Raw genomic sequence first — 22113 nt, forward strand, 5'->3', positions numbered from 1 at the left:
ATTACTATAGCATGTGGTACATAAATGTTATTTCTCTTTCTTCCCCTTTTATCCAAAAAACTCACCTTCAGAGTTGGAGAAGACCCAACATAAATGGGCGGAGGATTTCCTTGCCAGCCCTCAAGACGATAAATATGTCCAACACGAGAACAAGGAACAAATAATAATTTGCCACCACACTGCCATATCTATGAAGGAAAAACACATTGTGAAACTTGTTTCAAATACAAACATAAACCATAACTGAAAATTTATCTTGTAAGTGTAAATCTAAAATCTAATTATATACAATGTCCACACAGAATTCTTAAACTAAACAAGTTCCTAAAATAATTTGCTTTTAAAAGTTCATGTAACAACCAAGAAGGCAACAGGGAATATAGTATTAATAATAAACTGCTACAAAGGGGCCTCTTACTGTATACTCATAGCCCCTAGCAACTTTCTCCCAATATAACCTTGCAAAGTCATGTGGATTCTTTATTCCTCATTCATCATTTCCATTGCTAATATATTTCCTACTTGGGTGATTATTATAATAACCTCCTAACTGGCTTCTTCACCTTCAGCTTCTCTCTACTCAACTATCCTTATTTATAGCAAGAGATTATTACAGCTGAAGGGCAGCTTTGGGTCATGTTATTCCCTTGCTTAATATCTTTGATCGTTCTCCACTGCTTATCAAATTAAATAAAAATCTCTTAACTCAGCTCTAAAGGCTCTCTTCAATATGGCCCTAATACACCTTCCCATTTGATCTTTTAGATGTCTTCCTTATTCATGTTGCCTGATTCTGCCGAAGTGTGCTCCTTGCTGTTCTCTGAATACGTTCCTTGTGTTCCCTTCTTTGTACTTCTCCCATGCTACTTGCTTAGAAGTCCCCCTCCTGTCCCTTATCTGTACTTACTAACATCATACCCATCTTTCTACTTCTGCCTCAAATTCTACATCTAGCACAACGCTGCTCCCCTCCCCTCCCCTCCCGTCCCCTCTCTTGCTCTGTCACCCAGGCTAGAGTGCAGTGGTGCAATCTCGGCTTACTGCAATCTCCGCCACCTGGATCAAGCAATTCCCCTGCCTCAGCCTCCCAAGTAGCTGGGACTACAGGTGCGCACCACCATGCCTGGCTAATTTTTTGTGTGGCTAGGATGGTCTCGATCTCTTGACCTCCTGATCCGCCCATGTCGGCCTCCCAAAGTGCTGCGATTACAGGCGTGAGCCAACGTGCCTGCCTGACACTGTTTTTTAAACACACCAACTGAATGCCATTCTGCCTTCTTGCATTATGAATTTAAGTATAATTCTACTACCTTCTTATCAAATTCCTTGAGAGCAAGGACTGGTTTACTCCTCTTCTATCCCTCACAGTGCTAAGCACAGGACATTTAAGACAAGAGGTAATGAAAACCTGTTGAACTCAAACTGTGATATAGTTCTCTCTCTCTTTCTTTTGGAAAATGGGGGTAGGAATGGGGGTTGAGGTGGGGGCTGGAGCATGGAAGGTAGTATTGCTCCAAGACTGCTTCAACAACAGGGGAGGCGCTGCAGGAGGACAGCTCCAAAGTCAGCCTGAGGATGCAGCCATTGCGGGGCTCTCCTTCTGTCTTGAATCATGTCCTACAGTGATAAAGGGTGACTATATCAGTGGGTGGTCAACTGTGGGCCTAATGCACGCAGATTCTTCCAAGGGCTTCTATAATAAAAAGCTCCAGTATATAGAAAGTTGGGGTGTGGGGGTATTTTCATTTCTAAAGGTTGCTAGCCACAATTTTGAGCTGAGCCCTGTATATATATGGTAAGTTTGGAGCTTGCATTTCGCCTTATTTTTCCCTCAAAGGCATCCATTTTCGTTAAATCATTCTTTATATAATTTGGAGAAATGCATTATATCATTGTGATTTTATCCCCCTACAAGAAACCAGCTTTATCTGAAAGCCACAGAAGTTAGTAACTACTTGGAAAATTCCATCTGTTGAAATAAAATGTTACCTTGTATGAGATCTCAAAATTTTCACCACCCCAAATCTGGAGACCTGGATCATAGAGACCCAATTCAAAGAAGAACTCTCGTTCAATGGCAAATAATCCCCCAGCCATGGCTGGGGACCTAAGAAAAAGAAACACTGCAATAACCATCATAGACAAACCCCCAATAACCCTTCACCAATAGGCAAGAAGCCTTGTAGAATACAGCCTAAAAATGCATAGAAAACACAAAACTGATGGCCAAACATGAAGAAATTATAAAGCCTTTACAAAAAAAGAAAAAAATCTGTTCATAATTCCCTAACGAATTCACCACAATTTCTAACTGAAACTATAGTTCATTACAAAATAGAGCATTGTTTCATTTCACCATTAGAGGGCGCCTTGGTTCCTTTGTCGATTTAAAAATTAAGCCTTAGTTTTAGTTAATACAGAATTTTCTCTTTCACTCTTAAAAACACTGAGCCATACAGCCGTGGTCTGCTAACTGCTTCTGCATTGATTTATGAGTCATTCTTGGATGAACAAAACCATACACCATGGAAGTAGTCTGTCATTTTAAAATTTTATAGCTCAGGGACTCGCCAAATAAGGGTGTAAATCATCGTAGAACAGCCACAGTTCATTCAGAGTTTGCAAATGTAGCACAGAAACGACACAGGAGAATTAGACATAGGTATTTACTGTGCCAGGAGGTAGGAATGCAAAAAGGTGATCTGTGGATCTGTGGGGCTTCTTGAATGGACCTTAAATTAGATACTTTTTAGGTCCAAGAGAAAAAAGATTTGGTAGCTTCTTAGGGACAAGTCACTCCCACCATTGGGAGAAATGACAGCAGAATTTATTTTACTCCCTGCTCCCCTCCCCGAACAATTAATTACTAATTCATCATGTTTCTTAAATTTTAGGGTACTCATTATTATTAGGGTAACTTCATCATCATACATAATATTCAATCTATTCAAATAGGTTCATTGGAACATATTTCAAGGTTCTATTGATTCTACCTTGAAAACAAAAATCTTTTTTTTTTTTTTTGAGATATGGTCTCACTCTATTGCCCAGCCTGTAGTGCAGTGGCATGATTGTGGCTCACTGCAGTCTTGATCTTCTAGGCTCAAGCAGTCCTCCCACCTCAGCCTCCTGAGTAGCTGGGAATACAAGTGCGCACCAACACATCCAGCTACCTTTTTATGTATTTTGTAGAGACAGGGTTTGGCCATGTTGCTCAGACTGGTCTAGAACTCCTGGGATCAAAAGTCCCACCTGCCTAGGCCTCCCTAAGTGCTAGGATTATAGGCACGAGCCACCGCACCCAGCCTTGAAAATGTATCTTGAATCTGCTGACTTATTTCCAACTTCACTGCCACCAGCCTAGACCAGGCCAACACTGCTTGGACTTTCCAATATGTCCCGAGCTTGTGTCCTTTATTCTCTCCTGCCCCCTACTCAAGGCTAATCACACAGTAGCCACAGCAGACTCCTCCGCATGCGCCTGTGTGATACCAGCCTCTCCCGGCTCTCTGGGCTCACCACGGTCTCTCTTCCCGTTGAGTCCTTCACTGCTCTGCTCCTACCTAGAATGTGCAGGCCTCTTTTCTGTCTCAAGGCCTTCATTCATGTTATTAACGATCCTGAAATGTTCCCTCTCCACAGAATTGGGCCTTCGTCCTTCAGGTCTCAGCCTAAATGACACTTTGTCAGAAGGGCCTTTCCTGATTTCCCAAGCTGGATTAGGTTCATCTTTCCATAAACTCATGTACTCTGTGATTTTTCTTCATACTACTTATCACAGCTGCTGTTCCAGAGTTTTGTTTGTTTTGTGAGACAGGGTCTCACTCTGTTGCCCAGGCTGTAGTACAGTGGCACAATCATTGTTCGCTGCAGCCTTGAACTCTTGGGCTCAAGCAATCCCTCTGCCTCAGTCTGCTGAGTTGCTGGGACTACAGGCACGTGCCACCACACCAGGCTAATTTTAGGGTTATTTATGTAGTTATCTGTTTAATTTCTGTCTGACTCACTGTATTTTACATTCAATGAGGAAACATATCTTTAAAAATGTATCCCCAGAAAATAGTGCTTGGCATATGGTAAGCACTCAATAAATGTTTGTTGAGTGGATAATGAATCAAGAAATACTTTCAATACTAAAAGAAAATAGCATCAGGAAAAAGTTCTCTTATGCCTTTTCTTCTTAAAGTACGCTGTCTAACTCAGTAACAACACTATTACATTTTAGGTGATATTTTCATGTCACTTTTATTTAACTGTCATTTAAGATTATTCCATTATAGCTGTGTCTTTTTTTTTTTTAGACCGAGTCTTACTCTGTTGTCCAGGCTGGAGTGCAGTGGTGTGATCCCGGCTCACTGTAACTTCCGCCTCCCAGGTTCAAGCGATTCTCCTGCCTCAGCCTCCCGAGTAGCTGGGATTACAGGCGCACACCACCATGCCCAGCTAATTTTGCATATTTAGTAGAAATGGGGTTTCACCATGTTAGCAAGGCTGATCTCAAACTCCCGACCTCTGGTGATCCTCCTGCCTCGGCCTCCCAAAGTGCTGGGATTACAGGCGTGAGCCACCTTGCCTGGCAGCTGTGTTTTTATCTTTAAATATATTCCCATTCATCTCAGTATATACTTGAAAATGCATCTTAACATGGACACCAGTGAGTTAATTAACAGATAACCTCCCTTTAATTTTTCTAGCTCACTTAAAAAATTTTCTTTACTGGCCTATGGAATTAGCAGAAGTATAAAATTGTTCAGCACCCTTTATTTTTTTTTCTCCCACAGTTATGTGTTAAGTTAAGCAGGTAAGCAGTAATTTCCTGGACTATTCTGAATAAGAAATTTACTCAAAAAAATTGGTAAATGTCCAATTAAGCTACTATAATTAATTAAGTGCTGTAACTTCTTTATGTTTGCCATTCAGTATCTTGATATCATGACATGCCCAAATCCCACCAGCATTTCCATGACATTGGAAGCACCATCCCAAAACAGAATTCTAACATTATCAGCAGTGTAACAAGGAGAGAGAGACCAAAAGCAGAACCATAGGATCAGAAAAATGAGATTAGACACATTCAGGAGAAGGCTATACTAACATTTGAGCAAACATTTCATTTGGGGTCATTTTTTACAGAGACAGTAAAATGTTCTAATTACAAGATCAAAAGAAGAGAGTAGCATAAGTTGTTCTACTAAAAGAACCACAAGAAGGTCAAAAGCTGATTTTTGAATAGAGTTTTCTTTTAATAAATCACTTTTCTGAGAATGAAGCAATAAAGGATTCTACGTAATGTTTTTTAAAGTCATGTATTGTGATTCATCAGATTTTAGTACAAAATTAGTATTGAGAGTTAACATAACAGAAAAAGAGGAGAAAAACCCAAAAATCTCTTGCTAGTGCTCTTCATTGTTAACATTATACCCACGGCATGAATGTGGAAATAAAAGTCTTGGTTGGATTAAAGTAATTTATGTATTTTAAATGTATAGAATGACACTGTCATCAAAAGAATAAAATCTGATGTCTAATCCAGGATAACTAAGATTTCTTTTTTTTTTTCACTTGTACTTGGAACATATGCCATATTACATTATTTTTCTTTCCCCAATGAAAGTGTGTATGTCTCAGTAGTGGACATCGCATTTAGGGTAAAAGCAATTACAGCGGAGCAAGTGGAGTAGAGTGAAAGCTCTGAAACAGTATAAGGAAAGATGCTCTTTCAGAATCTGAGACAGCATCTACAGTTTTAAAAACAAATCTTTAGCTTGGCAAGAGGTTAATAGGTTAGCAGCAACTGGAGAAAAGAAAAATATGTAAGTGATTTAGTGATTACCGATATGGTTCAGTTTTTGTCTTTCTCAGTCTCTTCTCTTGAGGGGTCAGAGGCACCCGTTTCCAGAGCATACTCCAATCCCATGCTCCTCGGGCATACCCATCTTCATCACCGCCCCCTTGGGGTATAATTTCATATGTGTTGCCATTTATGACATCTATAAGCGGCACAGTGCAAATGGTTCTGTATTGTGTTGATGATGGCAGCAAAGATCAAATGGAAGCGTACGTATGGACCCACACATTTATACGAGTTCATGGGGAAGAAACAAAAAAAGAACTTAGATAAACATTCAACATAAGAAAATAAAGTAATAGTCTTTACCGATAAGGTTCAGTTTTATGTTTTCTTTTGGCCTTTTCCTTGTGGCTTAGAGGAATACGTTTCCATAGTAAACTCCAGTCCCAGGCCCCTCTGGCAAAACCATCTTCATCCCCACCTTGCTGTGGTTCAATGGAATAATCATTCCCATCTATGTAATCTATTAGAGGCACAGTACATGTAGTTCTGAAACATTTACAGAAAATGAAAAAGCATTTAAGAACCCAAGACTAGTTCAGCATGCCTAACTACATTATCTCTTTTTGTTGTTGATTTGTTTGTGCACTGGGGGGCTTTAGTATCTAATGGGAAATACAGTAAATGAATGTCCCATAAAAGCCAAAAAGCCTGTTTTTGTAAGGGCAGGAGAGAGGAGCCTTCTCCCTAGGCTTACAGACGAATGTCAGGGACAAAGAACTATATCATTGAGTTTAATAGAGTTTTTCTCCTTTTCACTGTGGTACTAAAGGCAACTTTATTTTGGTAATTTTATATTATTTATAAGATTTTCTTGCCTGTTATTTTCCCTATCACCCATGAAAAAGCTCATGTGCGCGTGTGCATGCACGTATGTGTGTGTGGGGTCACCAATAGTACTTGCCACATTCTTAGCGGTTCTCTCGACCCTTTATTGCTTTCTATTTCTTGGCAATAGTTATTATGAAAATTTGTTTCTGTACTTTTGCTTGATCTTCCTCACTCCTCTAACTGCAAGAAAACAGCTTTTATTGCAAAAAAAAAAAAAAAGTATTGTTGCTTTAAAAAAAAAAAAAAAAGCAAAAAAAAATCCCTCAAAACTTGCTGAAGAACTTAAGAAGTAGTCTGAGAATTTGGAACAAAAAATCTCTTATATTTGGGCTTCACGAAAATGCTAGTACTCTATAACCAATTCGATGTCAACGTGACATTACAAAGATTATCTGGTACCCTGCTTGTTGCAATGTTCATCTCCTCAGAAAGGATTTTAAAATCTATTTTCCTAAAACAAAAATGACAGCTGCTTATATCCAGGTCAAGGTGCTTTTAAGAAGTTTAAAAACCAAGTAAAAGGGAAAACCTACAGGGCTTAGAACTTTAATATGGAGGAAGTAGAGTCTAGAACAGGTGCTTCCTTCTGTGAACTCACACTGGAGGGTCATTGTCAGATTCGTGGAATCTGGAAAAGCACTTCCTTACTACCCAGAAGCCTGCTGGAATTCACCTAGAGAGAGTTATCTGACACTTGGTCAGTTAACTTTCCTCACTTCTTATGATTTTCACATTCCTAAATACATGGTGCAGCGTAAAGTGTCCCAGGGAGGTCTTGGTCTGACAGTTTATTAGCTATCTGATTTGGGGAAAATTACTTAATTTCTCTAAGCCTCGGTATCCTCTTCAGTCAAATGAGGCTAATAATCTCTATCCTGCAGGGTTGCTGTGAGGATTAAATCAGACAGTATGTGAAAAATGTTCGTGATCGGCCTTCACATTAAATCCTCTCATGATGAAATCCTCCAAAGTTCTGCCTTTGATTCATGCCATTTGCCATTTGGCACACGGACATGTTTTATTTTCCAAATTATGGACTAGAAGCAAGGAAGCCTTTGGAGCTAGAAAACTGACGGTGCCTTGTATTGTTTTAGACATTTCTGGAAATTTAATGGTGATTGCCACAATTCCATGGAATAGTTGTGTATTTCTAAACTTTAATGTTTCTATAGGAACCCAAATCCTTGACAGAAGTAACACTTGGTCTTTACTATTGAAAGTACTAATTTAAAAGTCACAAAAATCAATAGGTATAATTTCAAAGCATGGTTCCTCAAGTGTTTAGAACTCTTACCCCAGTTTAGAGGGAGCAATTCCTATTACTCTTAGGGAAAGTGCCTGGAGATAGAGGAGTCTTAATAACCCAACCACAAAATGATTCCTGAGTGAGGAACCCTGGGTTTTTCCCAAATGCCAGACTGCCTACATTTAAATCAGTCCACAGTATCAGTCTAGCTTCACCCAAGGAAACAACTAGATGAGGGATAACACTAATGCACACTTGACACACTGAATAGAACAGGAATCAAAGGATGAAAATATTATTTGCCCTTCCAGGACAAGGTTTACTTTCAACCAGGAAAGAAAAAAAGCAAGGTAATGTTACCTGTCCTTAGATATGGGAGCTACAAGTGGTGCATACCAGTTAACTGCCACCTCACAGTGGGCATCAAGGTATATCAAAACCTTAAAAAAAAGAGGCAGGTGAAAGAATACTCCTCGTATATGTTACATCATATATTACACACAATTTAAAATTAGATGCTAATAAAAATTAGCATTATAGTCAATTCTGACACACAAGTTATCTGTTTAAGCCAGCATTCTCATTTCAATTTAAAAAAACTGAAGAATGATTAAAAATGTATATGATTTAGTTACCAAACCCAAAATGTTGACATTGTAGATATCAAATGCTTCCTACCTGTCCAAGTTTAGCCTTCTGAGCACCAATACTTCGTGCTTGAATTAAACCTTCCCTTCTTTCATTTCGAAATACCTTCACTAGGCCATTCCACAGCTTAATATATTCATCCAGTTTTTCTTTTAAGTGCTCTATTAAGAAAAATCAATTGATATTATAAATTAGACTAATAAACAGAAACCAATTAATTATTATTTTTCTCAGGAAACAAGAATAAGAAACAGGTGCATTGGGTAGACAGTAATTTTACATGGACCAGATTGAACGTTTTATCTATTAAGAAGGAAGGTGAAGTATATTATTTAAGTTAATTTTGAGTTTAATATGCCTACAGAGAACTGGTTAGTCTGAGAATTATCAAACGTCCCTCTAAACAGTGATTATTCCAATTGACAGTTAAGGTTTTAAGAGATATTAAAATTTTTGTTCCTGTTCACATGTTAATGTCAAATCTGAACGCTTTCAGGAACAACATTTTGTTGGCTGTTGGCAGAAGCAATGGTTAGGGTTTCTGAAGATGCACTGCCTACTAATAATACTGTACAACTTCACTGGAATCCACACAGGGTATAGGTTATTTAACATTTGTTTCTGGGCCATCTTTCCCCAACCACAATCAGTGTTGAAAGCTGCAACCTTCATATGATGAATATGGTTCCCACCAAGTTGGCAAATAATCAAAAAATCTCATTTTCTCTTTATCTTAAGCATCAAATGTATAATTATACATTATAAAGATAATTCTAATTATACATACATATATGTATAATATGTGTTTGTAATTTAGCAGAGGAAGTTTTGTGTTATAAAAACTAGACACATCTGGCAAAGTTTCTATCTTTGGCTTCCCATTATAAGAGAACTGCTTTTGTTTGTACCACTATGAGTCCATGAAATTAGCTCACCACAGTCAGAATGAGCTGCAGATCAGTTAAAAGATGCTTCTTGAGGACACACAAATTGCTTTAAAATTGCTTAAAAATTTGGCCCATGAATATGCAATCACAGGAAAACTGCTGTATTTAGAGACGAGTTAGTGGTTAAATGGGCAAATCAGACTGTATACTTAATATTTTACTCATTTTAGGGCATATATTATTAGTAAGATACTCACACGTGGGTATCTGGAATTGAGAAAAAGAACTTTCTATTTTGGTACCCAGTTTTAATAAGTATTATAAATAAGATTCTCGTGCTTAATCATGTTTTTCCCCTCAGAAAACCTGAGTAATTTTCCCTTCAAGTTAACTTAAGAAAAAAAAAGTCTTTATCATCTTCTTTTTAAAGTTCAGTGCAGTCCTAAATTATTTTTTTAAAGCCTTTTTGAATTCCATTAGGAGGATTTTTTGCATATGCAACTTAAACACATCTTAAGTTTTTATGGGCAGAAATGAATTGATGGCCTATGCTTCGAGTTTAGATTCTTGGTTCTGACTGCAGGCTGGGACATGTGTGACCTGCCGTGGCCAATGAGAGGTGGGTGGAAATGACATCAGTCACTCGCATAGAAGCGTGAAGAGGCCGCTTGTGTGTGTCTTCTTTCCCACTGCCCCTCTGCAGGCAGTGTCTGAACTGAGGCTGTCCTGCACGCCTGGGTCCTGCACTGAGGATGGGGAGCAGAGCTAGCGCTGACCCGCAGGGACCGTGTAGTTTGAGCAAAAGCTAACCCTTCACTGTGCGAGCCACTGAGAGTGTGGGTTTGCTTTTATTTCGGACCAACTCAGCCACAGTTAGCTGATGCACACGTGTGTGGAGTAATTTGCTCTATTGTTAAAAGCTCCAAACCTTTATAGAGAATACTATAATGCCCAGAAACCCAAGTGTTATTATGAGTTAGCTCCTTTTATATGCATTTTGTCTTCAAAAGAAAAATCGTTATCTTAAAAGTTTTACTTTCTGAATATATTAGGGAAAGTACATACCAAATTATCACTCAAGTCTGATTAACCAAACAGTATGTAATTTTACTAAGGATAGGACTGAGATTTTAAGGTTGATTTTAAGGTTGCTTTGAAACTGAAAAAACTAATTAAAGCTGTACTTTTGTTCAAGGGTAGCCCAAACTTCTCTGCCTACTCTAAACTCAAGGCACCCTGCATGACTGTCTTCATTAGAGATTTGTAAAAGAAGTAAAGATAAAAAAAAAGACAAGAGTAAAAAAAAATACACAATACTCTGAGGTCTGAAATTGTGTTCTTAGTTATTTGAGGATGCTCAATACCTTTTGGTGTATCTTCACTTTTTTTTAGGATATGGTAAACTTTTACTGGTATTAATAATACACAGGTTCTTAAAATTAGTAAAATTGGGGGATTTTGAAAAGTTATTTTATAGATTTAGATTTTTGTACATGTAAATTATTATTGTATCAACAATATCATTTGTCTTAAGATAGAAATAGTATTTTAATGAAAACATTACTGTCATAGAAATTTGCAACAAAATGGACATACACAAAACGTTGTGCCTAAAAGCTTTTAGATTTGACATTAACATGAGAACTGAAAAAAGTTTTAATGTATCTTAAAGCCTCTAAATGCATTTGATACGACTAAAAATTTTAAAGCTATACATTCTCTAGTGTACTTAAAAATGACTAGTTAATAAAAGGATCAGCTGCACAGAGACGAAGGGAAAAATAGGTCATATTTCTATGTATTCATGCTAACATATGTGTACAGTTTCACAACTGTAATCATGTCCTTGCAAAACCAGCAAAGGTTTATCCAGACTGCAAGAATTCTCAATTACATTTTGGAGGAAGCTTTTTTATAAAGCCATTCTGAATGATATTTTCATGCTACCTATGTTTATCTTCACTTCTAACATTACAATCAGTGGTATACTTTTACTAAATTTTTGTGTACAACCAAAGTTTTGTGTACTACTTGTATATCTCTGAGCATGTAAAACGGACATAATAATATCTACTGCAAGGATTACTGTTAGTATTAAACAAAATAACTCACAACAATGCTCGGCACAGCGTCAACTTGTTGATAATAGATGCTATTAATAGATGCAATTAATTTTTTAAAGCTAATTATTTCAAAATCATATTTTTGCAATTATTCATGCTTAACTTATTTTATGGACAAAATGTGAGTTTTACAGCCATTACCTTTATTACTGAAATCGTCAATTAACACAATTTCTGCTAAATATTTCCTTGGAGTCCTTTTAATTACACTGTGGACTGTTCTCATGAGGGTTGACCATCCTTCATTATGGAAGACAATGACAACGCTTGAAGTGAGCAAGTTTTCATCGTAATGCCAATACTTGCATCTGTAAAGAGAAAATTTCATCATATTTATTTACAGGTAATCTACAATGCTTGGCTCCAAGCTGACTATATTTTCTGGTTGGACTACATATTATCGACTTAACTATGGTAAGTGAATGAAATATAGCCTTCAAAATTTAACGGAAACACAAGATAAAAGGAAGAAGCTGTTATGAGATAAAGTTACTCCTAGATAAAGCTACTGCATAACCAGCACTTATTCTGTAATAAAAAGAACTAATTTGTGAATTTATGTTGAGGATGCTTAAGAGAGTATTTACAGCTATCAGGTGGTTGGCTTTTTTTTTCCCCCCCATGACCTGGATCTTAGTTTATTTTCCTTTTTGAAATGAGCTTTTGGCACAAGAGATTTATTTCACTTGCTATAAATAAACCATTATATTACTGTATTTGAAAGCTAAACACATTATATTACTATGTTTGACTAAAATATTCAGAAAAAAACTAAACAGGTTGACCTGAGGTATATAGCAAGCATTCAGAAATTTACTGTGGAATGAACAAAGTGCTAATATTATTTAGAGCTTTTAGATTAGCTGAAGGGCTTAGTTGTTCTACACAACTATTTGAAACAACTGTAGCAGGAGTACAGTTTCCAGAAGACTCTTCCTAAATAAAAGAAACCCCAAACGGGGTCTGGTAAAGAGACTCATTTTGATTCTGACAGAGTACTTTGCAGTGTAACCCAAAGTTGGGAGGGACCAAACACTCTTTCAGAATAAGTTCAAAAACACAGTAGTAGGGAAAACAGATCTTGTAGGAAGATGTAATGTTTCTGGAGAGAAACTAAAGCAGGCAGAGCAAGGTATGCCTAATTTTAGATGGGTAGGGATAATAAACCCCCAAACAAACTATAACCCAGATAGGGACTCAGGCAACGTTTTTCTTCCTCTGACTCTAACTGCTAGGCTTAAAACAGCAGAACGGGCTGAGACAGACAGCAATTCTGATTTACAACAGACACCAGAATTGGTGAAAATATGTAAAACATGAAAGGAAATTTGGGACTTGCTTCTAAGGCAGAAGATAGCAACTTGGGGAAAAGGGCAAGATAGAAACTTTGAATGGGAGACAGGACAGAGTTAGAAACATAAAGGGGCTGAAGAGGGAGGAAAAGGATGGGGTGAAGGTGCAGAAGGTGGTGAGGGACCCCTTTGCTGTCCTAGGGAACCTCAATTTGGGGAACATCTCCAGGCCTTGCATTCTTATAGAGGACAGGGGACAACACAGCTGGAATAGAGCATAATTTTGTGTTGTCTGTTGTATATTTTTCTTTCACCAATGTATAGTTTAGAAATAATAATTCAAAAAACGTAAACCAGGTTGTGTACCAGAGCAACTCTATTGGTATGTCTTTTTCTTATATTATTTGTCTTAAGAATTACAAAGTAATGCATAGTTTGTTGTACAAAATTCAAACAACATACAAGTTTATGACATGAAGGTGAAAGTTCCCTCCCTGCCTCTCTTCAGCAGGTTTTGTTGTTCCCTCCAGATTTTCCACCTCTCCCTAAAAGAGCTTCTACTTCCCTTTTCTGAGGAAGAGAGACGTCCCCTAGTAGATGTCAAATCTCATCTCCTAGACGAAATCATTGTTAATAGTTGGCTTAATATATTTTTTAAGGTTTTTGTCTACTCATGTAGACATGTCTGGTATGTATACAGAACACACGTTCAGATGAGTATGTATAGACTTTTCTCCCATGTGAGCATGTATAAGACTTACATAATTCTTTTAATAAGAATGAAAACATTATAATAATGTTTCAATACATTATTGAATATTCCATAGTACAGCTGTTCCATAGTATGGCTGTTCCAGTCTACTGAATTATTTCCTTACTGATGGGCATTTCTGCTGATTTCATAATAATGTTTCAATAATCATCCTTTTGTATATACCTCTATGCCCTTGCATAGAAATCTTTCCTACAAAATTTTCAAGACTGTAAGTTCATTAAGGACAGGAGCCTCAGCTATTTTGCTCACTACCATATTTCCAGCATATAACAAATAACAACTGCTCCATAATTCTTTCCTGAATTGCTTTGGGGATAATATTTTTGAAATGTCTCTCATATTTTGTTCTCAGTAATGTCTACTCTCCACCCCACAATCTTTCTACTTTGAGACACCCTCTAGAACTGAGGGAGAAGGAAAGGAATAATCAGTTAGGGCAAACTCAGACTGCAGAAACAGTCTGCCTGAAAAGTCACAGCAACAGGTACAATTAAAACAAACTGGGAAAAAAACTCAGGCTACACCTGCACACAGATAAGCAGACATGGTCCAGTACAGAAGCCCTTTGTTAATCAGTGAGCTCTCAGGAAAAAGATTCCTCCCCTTTTCAGGCATATACATGGTGGGCTCCATGGAAACTGGCACAAGGAGGATGGGGGCTTACCTAAAACAAACCCACAGTTAAACAAACAAGAGAAGCAGCGCTTTGTGCTTGCCTAGAGGCATACCCACAGCTGCATAAGATAAGGGGAGTTGCACAGACAGCTTTACTGATAAGAGAAGTTGCTCAAACTGCTACAGAAATGAGAAGAGTTTCTTATAAAAGCTTTTGGATTTAGCTGTAACTCGGCAAACTACTCGGACTCCCCTCTCTGCTGCGGAGCATTTCTTCTTTCGCTTATTAAACTTTTGCTCCACCCCCACCCTTGTGTCCATGCTCAATTTTCTTGGATGCAGGACAAAGAACCCAGGTACTAGTTTAGAGAACAAGAAACTGCTACATTAAGGTGCATGGCAAAACTACAACATATTTAGGTGCAGGAAGAAGGGACCATCAGAAGAGTGAGGAAGAGCAGACCTCTAACCTTTTACTTTCATTTCTGAGGCTTCTTGTCTATTCCAAACCAGTTTCCTTTCACAAAGGGCCCAGACATCGCATGGGATTGGAAGGACGTTCTAGAGCAAATGAAGGTTTTTGGCTGGGGCTACCCCTCAGTATTATCTCCAGTCCCTGACAGCTATCAGGGCATGGGCACAAGGACTTCCAGTCTTTTCCTACTGCATTTTTCCTTCTTTCTTTTCATGGCTATCATGCCTCTTATCCTTTCTTTGTATGCAATGTTACAGATGATTTTGCAGCCTAGGGATATAATCTTGCTGGGTAGAGTCAGTTGGTGAGTTACATTCCTGATTACTAAGGCACTAACTGACAAACACAACAACTCTTGGAGTTACATTCCTGATTACCAAGACAAACAGTTGTGTTTGTGATTTCCTGGAGACGGAATTCAAGATCAGTCTAAATTTTCACCTAGTAAGGGCTTTTTGTCCTCTAATGATAGATACTGATGGCACTATATAAGGGGATATTTCACCCCAAGTAAAAATCCTCTTCCCTCCCCATTTGGATTGTTTCCTTCTCCTTTTGGGTTGTTTCTTCCCTCCATGTAAAAGCTCAGCACTGTCCAATGAATTTAAACAGTTCCTTTATGAAACAAGTTAATTTTCTTCTGCTGGGAGGCATACTATGGGGACAGCCTATTAACCCGCAAACCTCTCTTTCTAACTTCTGCCTGGAGAGAGTGAGTCAGTTTTTACATAACATCTCAGATCCTACAGTGCCACCTAGTGGGATGGGATTTTTTTCTCCATGGGGAGTCTCGTTGGCTGTTTGTCGAAAACTTCTAGTTCCCGGATTCCGCTGTTTGTCGAAAACTTCTAGTTCCCGGATTCCCCTCCCTCCTATGTCCCTCTATTAGGGACCAGGCTCCATGCCCCATCTGTAAATATCAAAGCTCCATCTTTAACAGTCAAGAGGACAGCCATTCAATTCCTATGTTCTTTTTTGAGGCACCTGGTCTGCATCCAACTACATTGGCGTTTAAACAAAAAGGGGATTTTATGTTTGGAAGTCAATTGGTCCCATTCTCTGGGATTTCAGTGTTTCACTAGGGCCATAGCAAGGGAAGCCAGAGATAATATTAAAAGACTTCCTCCATTCCATTAAAGTGTCTTGCCCAAATACAATGTCTCGTGGACCCTTAGGGTACACTGGGAACCTTACCGGCTAAGTAGGTCTAGGAAACCAGCAAGGGTGAAGGGCCAGGGCCACAAGCAGATGAGCTTGACTAGTTATGCCAACTAGCTTCTCCAGGACCATAAGTGAAGGTCATACTTGCAACCATGTGGCGGTACCTATGACAGTCACTGGGACCCAGAGGACGGGAGGAAGTGGGTGAAGGGGAATGCCCCTCCAGCCTTTCCCTCCATCTTGGGTCACTCTGAAGAGGAGACTGAGGGATGCCTCTTCTCTTGTCTCTTCTACATGGGTAACACCCCATCTTCAAGCCTTCACTACCCTTGAGCGCAGCCTGGATCTCCTTTAGCCCTTAGACCCTAAAGTTCACTCTGGGCAAGCCCCAACTTCACTCCTGTATAGAGGCCTTCCAAGATTTAACCCAAGTATTTAAAGTCTCCTGGATGTTCCAGGGATGGAGAATCCAGAGGGGAAAATAGCAGTCCCTTGGAGGACTCTAAATGAGACCATGATGATAGCATCAGAAAATCGGGAAGGAAAATCTTTCAAATGTGTATATTGGAGAACTTGCAGGGCATTAGAGCTAAACCTATTAACTCCTCCAAGCTTTCCACAATAGATCAAAAGCTAAATAAAAATCCTTAAACCTTTTTATTCATTAAAGAACAAGTTTATTACTCAGACAGCCCTTAATATGAGAAAGAAGTCGCTGAAACAGGCTGTGTCCAAAGATCTTTCTAATTTTTCTCACCCTCGAGTTGAAACTCTGCAGTACATAAATAACACTCTCCTCTGTCCCCCAACCAAGGAAGTCTCAGGGGGGCACTGAGGCTCTCCTCAATTTCTTAGCTGAAAAGGGATATAGGGTCTCAAAATCTAAAGCTCGGCTCTGTCAGACTTCAGTAAAGTACCTAGGTCTAGTCTTATCAGAAGGGACCAGAGCATCAGGCGAGGAAAGGATACCCACTTCCTTTACCAGTTGAGGGGATTCTTAGGCATTAGTGGACTTTGCAGACTGTGTGTACCTGGATACTGTGAAATAGCTCGCCCTTTATACCACCTCATAAAGAAACTCAAGCAGTTAAAACTCTCTCACTAACCTGGGAACCTAAGGTTCAAAAAGCCTTTAACCAGCTAACACAAGCCTTACTTAAAGCATCAACCCCCAGTCTTCCAAAAGGAAAAGGATTCAGTCTCTATGTATCAGAAAAGAAGGAAATGGCCCTGGGAATTCTGGCTGAAGCTTGAGGTCCAGCTCAACAGCCAGTGGGTTACCTAAGTGAGGAACTTAACTTGGTGGCTAAAGGCTGGTCAGCCTGCCTCTAAGCAGTTACAATGGCGGCTTTGTTGGTGCCAGAGGCCACTGGGTTAACCATGGGAAACAACTGTTTACACCCCATACAATATAGCAGGAGTGCTGTCCTCTAAGGAAAGTCCCTGGCTAACAGACAATCACCTCCTCAAATATCAAGCTTTGGCATTGGAGGGATCTGTGGCCCAGAGGAAAACCTGCCCTTGCTTGAGCTGAGCCACTTTCTCCCAAAGGGAACTGGAGAACCTTAACATGATTGGGAAAAGATAGTGGTGCAAACCAGTAAAAGGAATGATGAGGATCACTGTTTACATTCTCTGTAGTTTTAATTAATGAAAAAGGATTTTCTTAAAGAATGCTCAGCTTACTTCAAAGTGCATATCTGAGCTATGGGTATATGTAAAAGGCCTTTATGTTTTTCTCTTCATAGATATGTTTTCCTGGAAAAAGTTTTTTTGGTTTTTTTTTTTTTCCCAGTCGACTGAATCACTTTTTTCCACTGTGTCTTGTCATTCTTGGTGCATGCATGAAAGGCCCTAGAATGACTTCTGGTGCCCTGGGATTCCTTGGGAAAACAGATAAGGTGCCACAAATCCCATTTTGGAGAAATCTCTGTTCTCCTCATGGAACCCCTGGAATTAGAGGTGGATAAGTCCTTCTCAAAATCTGTCTTTGTCTTCTGGCTATGCTTATTAGGCCCTGAAAACTGTATTCCTAGTCCTGTTCTTAAAAGGGCTCCACCCTGAGCTGCTGGATCTTCTTGTGATTGTGCAGTCATATATGTGATATATATGTGAAGTCTATAAAAAGAGCTCTAATTAATTGGCCTAAGAAAAATGAGCACTTAAATAAAATATTTTGCAGTAAAAGTAAAAGCTGTGGTACATTTCAGTTCACGTGACTTTAATATTTAAAATAAAAACAGACTTAGTAATTACTGGTAAAATACAAATGTCTTCAAGGTGTAAAAATGTGATCTAATTTATTATGCAGGTCAGAGCTAGGTTTGCTAAATGTTTTAAGGTTGCAAACTGCTTCTTTGGCCTTTTAAAAACTGTCCACTTGCCTGCTTCACAATTAGTATGGCCTGGGAACAAATGGAAGTGACCATGTTCCCAACTATGCTAAAAGGAATCAGACTTTATCTGCACCTAGCACATAATTAAAACAACTTACCAGGCTTTACATTAAACTTAAAAATTGCTAAGAGTTATCATTATGACATGTAATTGAGACTACTGAACATGGATTTGCATGCAAGGTTTGTAAAAATAGCAAAATGTGTTTTTAGTTAAAAGATTATAAGAAGGCATGGAAATGTCCATTTTGCCTAGGATTGTCTTAAATTAGATAAAATAAAGCAGAAGGTTTAAGCAAATTGTGAAAAGACTGTAAACATTAATCTTGCAAAGGAAACTGTGTGTGTGAACATATGACTAAATTCAAAAGGGTATTTTTTTTTCTGTAAATTAAACTTTGAAATAAAAGCACAACAAGGTTGTCTTATGATGCTGACCTACTCTTTTTTTTTTTCTTTTTTTTTCTTTTTTTGAGACGGAGTCTCACTCTGTCGCCCAGGCTGGAGTGCAGTGGCATGATCTTGGCTCACTGCAAGCTCCACCTCCTGGGTTCATGCCATTCTCCTGCCTCAGCCTCCGGAGTAGCTGGGACTACAGGTGCCCACCACCACACCCGGCTAATTTTTTTTCTATTTTCAGTAGAGATGTGGTTTCACCGTGTTAGCCAGCATGGTCTTGATCTCCTGACCTTGTGATCTGCCCGTCTCACCCTCCCAAAGTGCTGGGATTACAGGCTTGAGCCACCGCGCTGGGCAATGCTAACCTACTCTTAAGTAAAACTTGTAAAGGGTTATAAAATAACCATAAAAAAATATGTAAAAATCTCACCTCATGATCAAACTGGTTAAGATTGAATAAGATTGTCTATAAAGTTTCATTAAAAATTGGGGTTAACATTAATAGTAGACTAATGCAAGGGTGAAATTTGGCTCTCTATTCATGTAGTAGTAAGGGCTAATGAAAAGTTTTGTTTTTTTCAAAGTTTTGAGTCATTGTTTTGGCAAAACAAATGACTTATGGTAAAATTTTGTTTCATAATATCCAGTGTTTTAAACCTCTAACATATTTCACAGGCTTCCCAAAATTAAACTTCAGTCTCAAGGTTGTCTTTCCTGACCCCTTGCTTTTGGGTGCTACAGAGGGCCCCTGGAGCATGCAGAAGAGAGGTAAACAGGATCATTTAACATGTTAGGTACACGGGATTGCCAAAATGATGTCTAATACTCTTCAGGTTATGTTTTAGGGAATAATATTAAAATATGTCCAAAATTGTATGGGATAGCTAAGGCTCTAATGTCTGAATATGAGCTATCAATCACAATTAAGGTTGTTATGTTGGGTTATTGTATGCCACGGAAATAACCAACTTTGTCAATCATGTTCTTGACTGTAACCACCCTAGACATTCTGTCATTTACAGACAATTGTTGTCTTATTTTAATCTTCTTCAAAAAATGGTTTATAATCGCTGTGGAACTTTAATAGGTACTCTCGAATGTAGGTTTCTGATAATAGAAAAAATGTACATGACTCATGAAAAGCTGAAATGTTTACAAATATTAAGCAGACAAGAGTTAATGGAATGGACTAAACTAATACTAAAGTAAAAGAACCTTTTTGATTTTTGCTTTGAACACTGCTAATTCTTGTTTTGTTTTTCAGAGTCAAGAAAACTTTCTTTCAAGTTAGCTACAACTTTTAACAACTAAGTAAGGTATATTCCTGTGAACAAAATTTGGAACATGCTTGTTTCTCTCTGCGTGGTTTCTCTAGAATTCAGAAACTGGTTATAAGTATTCTTGACTTATAACAATATAGTCGTCTGCATCAGTGCAGTAAGAATCCACTTTATTTTGAAACAGTACACAATTGGAAAAACTGGTTGTTTTACTAGGGCTTTGACTGGAAGAGTATGTTTCCCTTTAAAGAGTCAAGCTTGACTTGCAGAGCCAATAAAAGCCCCCTGGGAAACTGGTCTCGTACCTTATCTACACAGCCCCTGTACAGGGTTCCTAACCTGTGATGAGTAAAGGATGTCACTTTTTTTTTTTTTCGAGACAGAGTTTCGCTCTGTTGCCCAGGCCGAGTGGTGCAGTGGCATGATCGTGGCTCACAACCTCCACCTCCAGGCTCAAGGGATTCTCCTGCCTCAGCCTCCCAAGTAGCTGGGATTATGGGTGCCTGCCACCATGCCCAGCTAATTCTTGTATTTTCCATAGACACGGGGTTTTGCCATGTTGGTCTGACTGGTCTTGAACTCCTGACTTCAGGTGATCTGCCTGTCTTGGGCTCCTAAAGTGCTGGGATCAGAGGCATGAGCCACCACGCCTGGATCAGCTTTAGAAAGTCCTATCTAAGATTCCTTGTGCAACAAAGTTCCATCAAAGCCAATCTAAAAAGCCTATGTGAAAATAAGGATTCTTGCTGCACTTATGTCAATAATCAGACGAAGTTTAAAACTAAAGTCTATTTTGCAAACAACTCAGTCCTATCATGATTTGTTTTTAACAAAAAGGAGGACTGGAGAGAGGGAAATTATGTTTCAAACTTATCATACAGTTGTCATTAATTTCTAGTCTCATTAGTTATTTTTAAGTTCTTGCCTACATTTTAGACTAACCCTGCTTATTCCTGTAAACCAACCAGCGACCTCTGGCTGCAGCTCAGAGGAGACAGAAAGGGATGGGTAATGTCAAAATCTGGAACAATATTCTAGTTCTGGGCAATTATCCTACAAAGTCTGCCAGGTAATAAAAGTAAATAAAGTGCCCCCATAACCTGGAGGTTTCCTTTTTGGGAAGGTGAAAGCAAGCAAGCTAACCAAAGCCAAGCCCCATATACCCAAATCTTAACAGCCGTAACTATAGCCACCAGTTATCAGGGCATGTCAGCAGCCTCACGATTTTTAAGCCGTCCTTACCTCCTTCCTTGTCTCATTTTAATACATGTTCTCTAATAACCAAAATTGTTTTTTTTCATCGAGAGGCTATCAAACTCCAAATGGTAATGCAAATGGAACCACACATAAACGCACCTTTTTTCTGAGGACCCTTAAACCAGCCTCAGGAGGAATCCTAGCTGCTGTTCCTCACACAATGCCCCTCTCCAACAAGAAAGAGCCAGAAAGATCAATGCCCAACCTCCCTAACAGCAGTTAGAGTTCCCACTTCTGAAGTGGGGAATGAGGGTGAGGGAAAAGAAAAATCAGTTGGGGCAAACTTAAGAGTGTAGAAGTGGTCTGCCTGAAAAGTCACAGCAATGGGCAAAAACAAAACAACCTGGGACGAAAACTCAGGCTGCACCTGCACACAGAGAAGCTGACAGCATCCAGCACAGAAGTCCTTTGTTCTTTGTATAATTAGCAAGCTCCCAGGAAAAAGTTTCCTCTCCTTTTCAGGCATATACGTGGTGGGCTCCACGGAAACTCGCACAGGGAGGATGGGGGCTTACCTAAAACAAACCCAGTTATACAAAAAAGAGAAGTGGCGCTTCGTGCTTGCCTAGAGACGTACCCACAGCTGCATAAGATAAGGGGAGTTGCACAGACAGCTTTACTGATATGAGAAGTTACTCAAACAGCTACAGAGATGAGAAGAGTTTCTTATAAAAGCTTTTGGAGTCAGCTGTAACTCAGCAATCCACTCGAACTCCCCTCTCCGCTGCGAAGTGTTTTCTTTCGCTTATTAAACTTTCACTCCACCCCCACGCTTGTGTCCATGCTCCTTATTTTTTTCGGATGCAGGATAAAGAACCCTGGGTAGTTGTTCAGACAATGAGAAACTGCTACTTTAAGGTGCAATGGCAAAACTGCA

The 22113-nt window shown here is 39.0% G+C and overlaps 1 protein-coding gene across 10 annotated transcripts in view; it reads right to left on the minus strand.

Annotated features, from left to right (window-relative positions):
- GALNT7 (polypeptide N-acetylgalactosaminyltransferase 7) overlaps positions 1–22113 on the minus strand; it is a 151730-nt gene that overhangs the window by 19744 nt on the left and 109873 nt on the right. For 9 of the 10 annotated variants that reach the window (XM_003899365.5, XM_031664169.1, XM_009207876.4 and 6 more), the window contains 6 exons: positions 11728–11894; positions 8607–8737; positions 8289–8368; positions 5834–6016; positions 1990–2107; positions 66–188 (listed from right to left, as the gene is read on the minus strand). In XM_003899365.5, coding sequence (XP_003899414.1) covers positions 66–188; positions 1990–2107; positions 5834–6016; positions 8289–8368; positions 8607–8737; positions 11728–11894 — 802 coding nt within the window. Of the gene's footprint in view, positions 1–65; positions 189–1989; positions 2108–5833; positions 6017–6157; positions 6341–8288; positions 8369–8606; positions 8738–11727; positions 11895–22113 lie in introns of all 10 variants that reach the window. The other variant, XM_009207873.4, reaches the window with a different exon arrangement.

The sequence above is a fragment of the Papio anubis genome, chromosome 3 (genome assembly GCF_008728515.1).
Source record: "Papio anubis isolate 15944 chromosome 3, Panubis1.0, whole genome shotgun sequence".
NCBI classification, from domain to species: Eukaryota; Metazoa; Chordata; class Mammalia; order Primates; family Cercopithecidae; genus Papio; species Papio anubis.